The sequence below is a fragment of the Rana temporaria genome, chromosome 6 (genome assembly GCF_905171775.1).
Source record: "Rana temporaria chromosome 6, aRanTem1.1, whole genome shotgun sequence".
Lineage (NCBI taxonomy): Eukaryota > Metazoa > Chordata > Amphibia > Anura > Ranidae > Rana > Rana temporaria.
The window spans coordinates 155069754-155082828 of NC_053494.1; the positions used below are offsets into that span (position 1 = coordinate 155069754).

The following is a 13075-nucleotide window of genomic DNA, read 5'->3' on the forward strand; positions in this document are numbered from 1 at the left end:
GACCACTCGTCTTTAACCTGTCTTAGGTGAGTAGGTTGGAACAGAAACTCTTTCCTGTTGTACTGGATTATTTCTGATTTAGTGTAGAGTGTGCGGTCATTTAGTATGATGCAGGAGTGGCAGTTCACAGGAAGAATTAATATCATGAGTGAGTATTGGATTGCTTATCAGCAACTTTCCTGTTACTAGTACAGTAAAACCTTGGGTTGAGAGTAACTTGGTTTGAGAGCATTTTGAAAGACGAGCAACATTTTTAACCACTTCAATACCCACCCATTGTGAAATGACGTCCTGGGTTTGAGTGGGGATATCTGAATGATGCCACAGGCATCATTCAGATATCCATCTCTTCAGCCGGCGATTCTGTGCACCATAAGAATGATCATAGCGGCGGTTTCGCCGCTTGATCGTTCTTATAGGCGGCGGGAGGGGACGCCCCCCCCTCCCGCCGCCATCCGGTGCTTCTCCGGGCTCTCCTTTGCCATCGGAGACCCGGAGAAACGATCCGCCGGCGTCCGATGGAAACCATAGAGTAGACTGGTGACCAGATGGTCACCAGTCATCTCTATGATCGTCGGAGGCCCGGGCGCGATGTTATGACGTCACGCCCGGGTCCTGGAATGTAAACACAGCCGCAATCGTGGCTGAAAGCATTAGATCTGTGAATTTTTTTTCACAATCTAATGCTTTCCAGCCTGGAGGAGAGATGTGGGGTCTTATTGACCCCGCATCTCTCCATAAAGAGTAAGGCTGTCACGAACCACTCCTATTACAAGGGATGTTTACATTCCTTGTAATAGGAATAAAAGTGTTCAAAAAAAAAAAATGTAAAAAAAAGTGTAAAAATAAAAGAAATTGAGTAAAATAAATAAAAAAATTATAAAAAAAAATTTTTAAACGCCCCTGTCCCCGGTAGCTCACGCTCAGAAGCGAACACATACGTAAGTCCCGCCCACATATGTAAACGCCGTTCAAACCACACATGTGAGGTATCACCGCGTGCGTTAGAGCGCCAGCAACAATTCTAGCACCAGACCTCCTCTGTAACTCTAAAATTGTAACTTGTAAAAAAAAAATAAGCGACGCCTATGGAGATTTTTAAGTACTGACGTTTGGCGACATTCCATGAGTGTGCGCAATTTTAAAGCGTGACATGTTGGGTATTTATTTACTCGGCGTAACTTAATCTTTCACATTATACAAAAAAATTGGGCTAACTTTACTGTTTTGTTGTTTTTTAATTCACAAAACCGTTTTTTCCCAAAAAAAAGGCGTTTGAAAAATTATTGCGCAAATACTGTGCGAGATAAAAAGTTGCAATGGCCGGCATTTTATTCCCTAGTGTGTCTGCTAAAAAAACATATATAATGTTTGGGGGTTCTGAGTAATTTTCTAACAAAAAAATTATGATTTATGCATGTAGGAGAGAAGTGCCAAAATAGGCCCGGTATTGAAGAGGTTAAATACATTTTATCTTGATATACAAGCGGTCTTGATACAAGTAGCGTCATGTCACAACTGAGTATAAAAGACAAGAGAGATGCCTCTAATGCCACGTACACACGATCGGAAATTCCGACAAGAAAACCATGCTTTTTTTCCGACGGAATGTTGGCTTAAACTTGTGTTGCATACACACACGGTCACACAAGTTGTCTGAAATTCCGACCGTCAAGAACGCAGTAACATACAAGACGTACGACGAGCCGAGATCAATGAAGTTCAATAGGCAGTTTGGCTCTTCTGCTTGATTCTGAGCATGCATGTTTTTTTACGCATCGAAAATTGCATACAGACGATAGAAATTTCCGATAGGAATTTTTTCCGTTGGAAAAATAGAGAACCTGCTCTCAATCTTTTGTTGCCAGAAATTCCGACAGCAAAAGTCACATCGGACTTTTCTTGTCGGAATTTCCGATCGTGTGTACGCGGCATAAGTGTAGCAATATGGTTACATTTAATGAAGGTACAACATTTAGCAACATATTGCTACACGGAGAGGCGCCTCTCTTCTCTTTTATACTGTGTAGCTCCTGCTGGATTTTGCCTCTAATCCCCTTGTAGAGGCTTCCATTTGTGGATGGACATTTTATGTATACACAACTTATCACATTGCTATAATCTTGTGGACTATAAACTGAAGGACCTATAAATAAATGGTTGTGGAACAAATCATTTGAGTTTCTATTATTTCTTATGGGGAAATTTGCTTTGATATACAAGTGCTTTGGACTACAAACATGTTTCTGGAACAATATATGCTCGCAATTGAAGGTTTTACTGTATGTGAAGATGGCCAGTGCTTGAGTTTAGAGGTTTGACAGCTCCAGCTAAAATATAAAGTGTGAACAGTCCTGCTTGTTTGTTCCAGGTCAGTGACTCATCGCTTGGATGTGAAGTCCGATCAGTAAGGCGGTTTTTGAACCTCAACTTTGAAAACCAATTCTGAGTGTTATTTCTTATATTTCTGTCCTTACATAAATGCTTTAAATCCTTGCAGAGGGGTGATCAGTAATTTATAGCCCACATTTGACTGAAGTGCTGAGGACTTTATAAAATCTGGAACTTTGAAGTATGGAGTGCTGTGATGGAATAAGGGAGGTGCTGTCATAGTTTCCCATCATCTATAGCAGCAACCTTACTAAGGGCTGGATGAGCAGACATCTCCCCGATGATGAGTAAACTGGTCTACCGCTGGACTCACTGCTGCTTCTTCTGCACCTCACCCTGTGGATTGAATGCACAGGGGCACAGTCAACTTCCTTTTCCTTTTCTTGCAGAGGCAAAGGTAGATTCAGGCAGGTTGCATATGTTGCCAAATTGTTGTGTGCTATAATAAGAACTCCTGAATGTGCAAGAGTTACGACCTCCAAAGGGTACCCCTGTATGTGCCAGTTCTGAGCCATATGTCATAGTGAGTCACCAGGTGGGGTGCATGTGGGCTGTTTAGGTTAACATGTAATCTGTCCATCTCAGCATAAATTATACCAATTACATTAATGAGCTTAGGGCAAGTTATAGAACAGCCCATTTAAGGAAGGAAAATTAAAATCATTTTTGTTGAATTATATATGCTCAGAGGCAGGGTTGCCAACCTCCTGCAGCATTTTTTACTGACAAAACAGGAAATATTCTGGCGGAGCACATTTTTTACTGGCAACCTGAGAAATTACAGAACTCCTATTGAAAACCAACACAGTGAATATTTGAACAGTATAAACATAATATGGAAACACTGACAACACCTATAACAAAGTAATTTGCTTGATTTAAACTTAAAAAGTCAGCACAGCATGAAATGACCAGCCTCTGATATTTACTGGCAGTTGTAAAAAAATCACAGATTTTTACAGTCAGTAAATTTACTGGTGGTTGGCAACCCTGCTCAGAGGCAGACTCTACTGAAAGCTGACTTTGCTGGACACTTTTGAAAAAGCTGGTAATCATTTTGTTCCATTGAGTCAATTAGTAAAGCTAGAAGATCAGCAATTAAGCCAGAGAACTAGCATTTTTAGTAATAAAGCAATGACAGCACGCATCTTCATAAACACACCTTCAGAAATGCAGCTCTAATATTTATATCTGTAGGAGTTCCTGTAGAATAGTACATACTTCATGTTACCTAATAACTGTAAAAATGGCACAAACCGCTATGCCCTTTAAACAAATAGGAGTTGGCGGATGGAACCACAGTTTATAGCAGGGAACATAGGCTTCCCAGAAATGTTAAATGCTGAAGATGCTAATGGAGGTTGCAATGCTGGAGACAGGAATTGCCAGAAGGGTAACTTTAACAGCTCTTCTATTGCAGGGGCATTTCTTTAGATTTAAAATTTTAATCCAGACAGGGTTGTTTTCAAATCAACAGAGCAGAGAGAGGTAAGGATCTGCAATAGACGCTAAAAAATCTTTGCAATGTATTTAGTTGACCTGGAGAAATTTTATTTTCAGCAAAGCTGGCATTTTACTTTATATTGTTTCTTTCAGACAGTGCTATGTTCTCTTTGGAGTTCATAGAACACTTTATAGTTTATTAGGTATATTTTTAATATGCAAATTGCCATTAAAAAGTTTACTAAATTAACTATAGTATCTTAAGACATTTCAATTGTGTGTGTTTTTTTTCCCCCTGTAGAAACTAAATATACAGGACATGCTCTTACATTGCTTAAAGAATGTGAACTTCAAGAATTTGACGGGTATGTTGATTAAATGCATAGCTGCTTAATAGAAATAATTTTTAGCTGCTTTTACATAGCAAATTTAGGCAAACATAAATTACACAGATTTATATTTACCATAGAACGAAGTACCTCAATAAAGTGCTTCCATCACAAACTTGGGCAATTCAAATCAAGCATATGATGGAAAAATGCATAAGCAGAGGTTACCTTTTTGTGCATACTCCAGAGCCCAGGTCACGTTTGCTAGCAAAGTTTTAAGGATTGAGCCTCACACACATTCCTTTTGGCCAATGGCCATTCAGACTGGCCATCGTAGTGATAGGAGGATTACCTCTACACTGGAAGAAATTTCCAACAGCTGGAGGAATGATATCTTCAGGCTTCCTCTTACTAATCTGTCTTGCCAATCTAGAGGTGGATTTATTAGGGAAGGAACTTGGAGACAGAGGGCTAGATTCACATACAGCGGCGTATTTTTGAGCGGGCGTAGCGCAACTCATATGCGCTACGCCAACGTAACATAGAGAGGCAAGGCCAGTATTCACAAAGCACTTGCTCCCTAAGTTACGGCGTCGTAGCGTAAATGGGCCGGCGTAAGCCCGCCTAATTCAAAGTAGGCAGGTAGTGGGCGTGATGTATTACAATGAAGTGTGACCCCATGTAAATGAAGGGCCAAACGAACAGCGCATGGCGCGTGCCATTCACGTACAACTTACGCAAACGACGTAAAATCCGACGGATGTTCCGACGTCCATACCCTAACATGACTTACCCCTGCTTTATGTGGGATAACTTTACGCTGGACGTACGTCTTACGTAAACGGCGTAGATTACATTAATGGGCCTAAGTACGTTTGTGAATCGGCGTATCTAGGTCATTTACATATTCGATGCGTAAATCAATGGAAGCGCCCCTTGCGGCCAGCGTAAATATGCACCCAAGATACGACGGCGTAGGAGACTTACGTTGGTCGGATGAGGCCGAAATTCAGGCGTATCTTCTTTTAAGAATTAGGCGCATAGATACAACGGCGCATCCGTGGACTTACGCGGCGTATCAATAGATACGTCGGCGTAAGTTCTCTCTGAATCCGGCCCATAGTTTTCCTAAGGTGCACGTGGAAGGCCTAGGAAGCCTGTGCTCAGGAAAAACTGGGGATCCCATTTTTTTTATATTTATCCTCTCAAATGTTTTTTTTTTTTGCATAGTTGTTTGTATAAAATAATATTTTTTACTGTATTTTGGGGCCACAATATTTGTTTATTGTAGTGAGAAACATTTATTTTATGTATTTCTTACACACATTACCAATAGTAGTTCATCACAATATCCATGTGGTTCAATAGTGTGTTATGTCACAGTGGGAGGATAGCATTTATATTAAAGAGATTCTCTGTCACCATGACCATGAAGGGCAAAGTGACAGTGTCCCCAGAAAGGACCCCTCCCGACCATCTTATCCTGACCTTGTCTGCACTACCTCTCTGCTCCTTCCTCATAGGTGATGTAGCAGAGCGGTAATGTCACTCCTTCGGTCATGTGACTGCGCTTGTATAGTGATTAACTGCTGACCTAATCACTGTCATAGAGAAGCAGGCTACATGCACCCGCAGCCAGGAAATGCTAGTGAGGGTGTGCAGGCAAGGTGAGTATAAAGGGGTTAATGGGAGTGCTTTGCAAAGACACTGTCAATTTACTCTGCATGGGCAAGGTAACAATGGTGGTTATTTTGAAAGGCAAATCCCCTTTGCACTGCAAGTGCAAACGAAAAGTGCAAAGTGCACTTGAAATTGCACTGAAAGTGTACTTGAAAGTGCAGTCGCTGAAAATCGGAGGGGAAGATATGAAATGAGGGGAAGCTCTGCTGATTTTATCATCCAATCATGTGCCAGCTAAAATGCTGATTTTTATTTTCCTTGCATGTCCCCCTCGGATCTACAGCGACTGCACTTCCAAGTGCACTTTCAGTGCAATTTCAAGTACACTTTGCACTTGTAGTTTGCACTTGTAGTGCAAAGTGGATTTGCCTTTTGTAAATAACCCCCAAACTATCTTTTAATAGCAAGGTGGTTATGTAATGAATTGTTATTATTGTCTCCAAATTTTGGCCCTTGAGAAAAGATGCTGTACACTTTAGCGCAAGAACTTCTTACCCATAAAATCGGAATTCACAGGTCACTGTGTTCTCATCACATTGATGCATAATTTGCTCTTTACAAGAATTTTTAGCGCTGCATATTTTTTCACCATAAAATCGGAATCCAAACCTCATATATCAACTGCAGTTGCAAATATCCCATTAACTTATTGTCCATTATTGATCAGTGGCTGGGTTTTTCAGATTTTAGAAGCTCCTGTCAGTAAAGCAGTCAACATAGGCATATACTGTACAGTTGCAACACTTTCTCAATACTGACTCAACTGTCCATGTACTAGGCTTTAGAAGCCATACTTGAGTCTGGTATCTGTGCTCAAGTGGAGTGGTGTTACATTTTAAGTAATACAGCTCTTGTTTACCAAAAAGCCAGTAAGAGGTCATTGCCATTATGCTAGTTTCTGATTTATTCCAATGGTACTTTACTACAATCGGTGTTAGCTAGCTGCCACAGGAATTTCAAATAGTAATTGCACACAGAATTGGCATTCAAAATATAGTTACACACTGGTGGACCAAATCATGCTAGCCTCTTATATTCCTTGGTCTTGAATTAGGCTCAAGCTATGAGCTATTCTTGATGGTTGTAATATACTCCCACTTCTTATGCTTCAGTTGGTGAATACGTGAACCAAATGTAGAATGCAACACTGAGGTGGAAATTAAGCTGTAATGACCACAGTGGGCCATGTCAAGCCCCCAAATGAGATGAGATCTGCTGTTGATTTGGCTGTTCTGCATTAAGGCTAGGTTCACACTGCTGCAAATTCAAAATCGCAGTAAAATCGTGATTTTACCACAATTTTGCGGCTGCGTTTTTGACGCGAATTTGCCGCGATTCGCGGCCACGATTTCAGAGAATGCCAGTCTATAGAGCTGAATTTGCATCGCACACGGATCAAACTCGCACAGGACCCTTTTTTCCGCAGCTTATATTCGCAACGCATTGATGTGAACGGCACTAATGGAAAACAATGTTATTTTAACTACTTGCCGACCAGCCACCGCAGTTATACGTCGGCAGGTCGGCTCCCCTGCGCGAGAGCCCGTAGCTCTACGTCGCCTCGCAAAGCGGCCACTAGGGGCGCGTGCGTGCTGCCGGAGGCGCGCGCCCCCGGCTCCCGACGCGTGTGCCCAGTGTGTGCGATCACCCCTGGGCAACCGCGATCGCTCGTTACAGAGTAAACACAGAGTAAACACACAGCTCCCGGTCCTGTCGGGGAGAAATGCCTGACCGTCTGTTCATACAATGTATGAACAGCGATCAGTAATTTTCCCTAGTGAGTCCACCCCCCCTACAGTTAGAACACACCCAGGTAACATACTTAACCTCTTCCCCGCCCCCTAGTGTTAACCCCTTCCCTGTCAGTGGCATTTTTATAGTAATCCAATGCATTTTTATAGCACTGATCGCTATAAAAATGCCAATGGTCCCAAAAATGTGTCAAAAGTGCCCGAAGTGTCCACCATAATGTCGTAGTACCGAAAAAAAATCGCTGATCGCCGCCTTAATTGGTAAATTTTTTTTTTATAAAAATGCCATAAAACCACCCCCTATTTTGTAAACGCTATAACTTTTGCGCAAACCCATCAATAAACGTTTATTGCGATTTTTTTTTTACGAAAAAAATTGTATCGGCCTAAACTGAGGAAAAATGTATTTTTTTATATATTTTTGGGGGATATTTATTATAGCAAAAAGTAAAAAATATAATTTTTTTTTAAAAATTGACGCTCTATTTTTGTTTATAGCGCAAAAACAAAAAACCACAGAGGTGATCAAATACCACCAAAAGAAAGCTCTATTTGTGGGCAAAAGAAGGACGCCAATTTTGTTTGGGAGCCGCGACCGCGCAATTGTCAGTTAAATCGACGCAGTGCCGAATCACAAAAAGAGCTCTGGTCTTTGACCAGCAATATGGTCCGGGAATTAAGTGGGTTAATCACTTGCGAATTTGAGAAATAGCAACGGCTCAAATTCGCAATAGGATTCGCAGCAGTGTGAACCGGGCCTTACATAGAACTGAAACATCAGTTTTGGGTGTATTGCTGCTTCTATCTGTACTGTGGGTTCAAGGTTCATGTATGTAATGTAATTATGTTTTCTGTATATGCCAAGTGTTAATACAGTAAAACTGGAAATTAAGCTCCTAATAAAATTCAGGGTTCCCTAAAGCAAAAACAGTTAACTCAGAAATGTGTGAACATATGTTTACAAGTAATTTCATTATAATTATGCTCCTTATTAGAACCCAAGATTGTCATTGTTTTCTTTTGTGCAGCCTTTGCAAAAGCATTCTTTGTCCTCTCAGCTAAAACAATGTCCTTTTCATTATTCTGTATTTACATATTGCTGACTATGTTTGCAATCTATGTACAAATAGGCAAAAATATATTAAGTGAAAAATCCAAATAAAGAATTAATGTGTGCGCAATAACTGTTCCTTTTTCACAGCTAAGACTGATTTGAACTAGAACTTTGTATGTACCCTACAGTATTTTATACCATTTGAGCATGTGATTTCCTGTGAAACAAAGTGAGGTTTGGGTCGGAACATCTAAAAATGTATTATTGTCAAGGAGTCTAGTTTTTAGTAATGCATTGCACAAAATAATAAATACATACCTTTGTTTTGCATGATAAAATTGTTATGGTCACATATAAATGTAGTTTGTGTCATGCTTCACTCTAAGCCCCAGTTCACACTGCCGCTACTTGTCATGCGACTTGAGAGTTCAAATTCGCATGACACATCGCACCCCATTAACAGCAATGGAACTGTTCTAATCAGTGCGACTCAAGTTGTTCCGACCTAGAAAAAGGTTCCTGTACTTCTTTGGGGTGACTTCATCACGGCTTGCATACAACTTCTTTAGCAGAAGTCAATGCAAGTCATGTTGAAGTGGTGCAGGGATGTCAGCTTCAAAGTCATGCGACTTTGAAGCTGCGCTAGTGTGAACAGTGCCTTAAATATTTTTATTTTTACTTTTATATAATAGTGAAATTATAAAATTGACTTTTGAATTGAGACGTTGGGGGGTTCTTTTAGGAGGGAGTAGACAAGTGGAAAGAACTAATGAAAATGGAAAACATAAAAAAGGTATTATTGGGAGAGTAAGGTGTTAAGGAAGAGCGCATTATATTGCCTTTTTTTCTCAGATATTTCCAGCTAAAAAAATCCGAGAGTCTCTCACAGTATTAAAGTTCTGTAAAGTTCTCTGAATTTCCAGAGGGACCAGTAGCGGCTCGTGCTCAAATGTTTTTTGGGGGGTGCAAACAAACTGAAAAAAAACATCAATAGCAGCCACTGTGCCCATCAAGCGCAGCCACTGTGCCCATCAAAATGCAGCCATTGTGCCATTAAACGCAGCCACTGTACCCATCAATTTCTGCCAGTGTGCCCATCAATTGCTCCTACTGTTCCCCATCAATTGCTGCCAGTGTGCCCATCAATTGCTGCCAGTGTGCCCATCAATTGGCGCTATTGTCCCCGATCGATAGCTGCCAATGTGCCCCATCGATTGCTGCCAGTGTGCCCATCAATTGCCGTTACTGTTCCCCATCAATTGCCGCTACTGTGCCCCATTAATTGCCTCTACTGTGCCCTATCAATTGCTGCCACTTTGCCCCATCAATTGCTGCCAGTGTGCCCATCAATTGCCTCTACTGTGCCCCATCAATTGCCGCTACTGTGCCCCATAAATTTCTGCCAGTGTGCATCCCCCGCCTGGCACTTTCCGGTCACGGCGCTGTCCTCCGCGCTCCGAGTCCTCAATGTCTTTTCCCGTCCTCTGCTATGATTGGACACCCTTTTAGGCACTTCTACGCCCTTTATGGATACACCGCCACTGAGAGGGACCATGTTTGTCTATAGCCTTCTAATGTTTCACTGGAGATAGCTCTGGCTTCTTCAGGAACACTGCACAGGAATTGGGGCTTAAGCGATATTAAGGTGTAACAAAAGGGAGTTCACCCTGGTGTGAACAGATTGAAAATTAGTTACACTCCGTAGTTGGCTGTTTTTAAAACTTTAGTCTGTTAATGATAAAGTGGATGTATACCTATAGTCTCCACCCAAAAAAGAAAAACAATGCTTTGTAAATGCATGTCACCCCAATGGAACTGCTCACTAGTTTGTAATAGTTTGAAAAGATGTTGTAGTAACATTACATTTGATTAAAGGGTCATCGATTTTTATATCTTTGTTGGATTTGGAATGTTATACTGTATTTTTCTGCAGCTCAGTTCCCAGCTTTAGATTCATCCTGCAGCCATTAAGAGGACAGCTCATGTTTGTTGACAGGTGTTTTCTATACTGTAGATCACAAAGAATGTAAAACGAGTAACATATTGCCGCAGGAGGCTTTTTCAATTGATTTTGAGTCTCAAGAGATATAAGAAGCAACTGAGCTAACTAGGTTAACGAACCCATTAACTTTAAGGAAGCTTCATGCTTGATATCAGTGACTGTAAAACAGTATGAATCATGTAAAAAAAACATTGGGGTACGGTAGTGATACACTATATTGCCAAAAGTATTGGGACACCTTCCTTTACGCACACATGAACTTTAATGGCATCCCAGCCTTATGCCGCGTACACACCATCACTTTATGTGATGAAAAAAAACGACGTTTTTAAAAACGTCAATTAAAATTACCGTGTGTGGGGAAAACGTTGTTTTATGTCTTCTGAAAAACGATAAAAAAAAAATTGAAGCATGCTTCAATTTTTTGTGTCGTTTTTCAAAACAACGTTTTTAAACCCGCGCATGCTCAGAAGCAAGTTAGGACGCGAGTTTGAATGAAACAGAGTGCCGTTGTACGTGCTGAACGTAACCGCGCTTTGCTAGAGCTTTTGGAAAAAACGATGGTGTGTATGCTACATCGTTTTTGAAAATGAAGTTTGAAAAACGTCGTTTTTTTTCATCACATAAAACGTCGTTTTTTTCTATCACAAAAAACGACCGTCTGTACGCGGCATTAGTCCGTAGGGTTCAATATTAAGTTGGCCCACCCATTGCAGCTATAACAACTTCAACTCTTCTGGGAGTGTTTGACCATTCTTCCAGAAGAGCATTTGTGAGGTCAGGCAATGTTGGATGAGAAGGCATGGCTCGCAGTCTCTGCTTTAAATCATCTCAAAGGTGTGCTCTCGGGTTGACATCAGGCCAGTCAAGTTCCTCCATCTCAAACTCGCTCATCCACACTATATTGCCAAAAGTATTGGGCCACCCCTTCAAATCATTTGGTGGAGGAGGGATTATGGAAAAGGAAAAACTGAGCTAACAGTAATTGTCAAAACTGTAAAATCTACATAAAAAAGAATGCAATGATTTTCAAATCTCATAAAACCATGTTTTATTCACAATAGAAAACATATCACATGTTTAACCACTTCAATACAGGGCATTTTCACCCCCTTTCTGCCCAGGCCAATTTTCAGCTTTTAGCGTTGTAAAATTTTGCGGCATAAACAAAAAAAGCGACAATTAAAAAAACCACAATATTTTAAATTTTTTGCTATAATAAATATCCCATTAAAAAAAAAATCTTCTTCAGTTTAGGCCGATATGTATTCTACATATTTTTGGTAAAAAATCGCAATAAGCGTATATAAGCGATTGGTTTGCGCAAAAGTTATAGCATCTACAAAATAGGGGATAGATTTATGGCATTTTTATTGTTATTATTTTACTAGTAATAGCGGTGATCTGCGATTTTTATCATGACTGTGACATTACGGCGGACATATTGGACACTTTTGACACTATTTCGGGACCATTCACATTTATACAGCGATCAGTGCTATAAAAATGCACTGTTTAATGTGTAAATGTCACTGGCAGGGAAGGGGTTAATGCTAGGGGGCGACCAAGGGGTTAAATGTGTCACCTAGGGAGTGATTCTACCTGTAGGGGGAGGGGATTTACAAGGGGGCATCGCCTCTGCCGGGCACGCGCATTGGCTCTCAAATGACGCAGTGGGCGCCCGCCCCCTAGAGGCCCAGGAAGCTGAGGACTTCATATGACGGCAGCTCGGAGGGACAAAGGGTTCATGCAGTCGTCATTTGACTATAGCTGGGTAGGGAAGTGGTTAAACATAGCAGGATATGCGATACAGGTGGGGCACACAAGGAAACTTGAGTACATATATAGATTAAAGCCAACACCCTCTTTACATGTTCGTGAAGGTCACCTCGCTCTAAACAGAGAAAAGCGAGTATCGAAAAATTCTCTGATGATGGTTTGACCTAATAAACAGTTATTAGATTTGCCTGGAATTTTAGTCAAGTTTTAAAAGATGATCTAAAGCAGGGGTCTCAAACTGGCGGCCCAGCTTTTGCGAAACTAGTGCCATTAGGCATTGCAAGGCTGACCGGTATAAGCATGACCCCCAAAAGCAGAGGCATGATGGGCCGCCAGTTTGAGACCCCTGATCTAAAGGATCATGTGCCAGTTCATTAAATGCAGAATTCCCATAAGCCTTCTTGATCCCCCATATAGGAAGCCCATGCTCCTGGGTGATTTTAGTCACCTTGCAGGATCCATTGGAGATTCCACTCCAATGTTTTATAGGGTTATGAAGCATGACATTATTGACCTACGAAGGAGTGCCTGCTATTTTTAGAGGCTCTCCTAATATGGAAGCATAGTGTTTTCTTATGGGAGCTGCAACATTACACAGCAAATGCTTAAAGAAAGAAACTGGTCCAATTTGCTGAAAGTTCTGACC

General features: G+C 41.0%; 1 protein-coding gene across 1 annotated transcript in view; it reads left to right on the plus strand.

Moving 5' to 3' along the window:
- CERKL (ceramide kinase like) overlaps window positions 1-13075 on the plus strand; it is a 165406-nt gene that overhangs the window by 106913 nt on the left and 45418 nt on the right. Inside the window, exon 4 of the mRNA XM_040357642.1 lies at window positions 4136-4199. Coding sequence (XP_040213576.1) covers window positions 4136-4199 — 64 coding nt within the window. The remainder of the gene's footprint in view (window positions 1-4135; window positions 4200-13075) is intronic.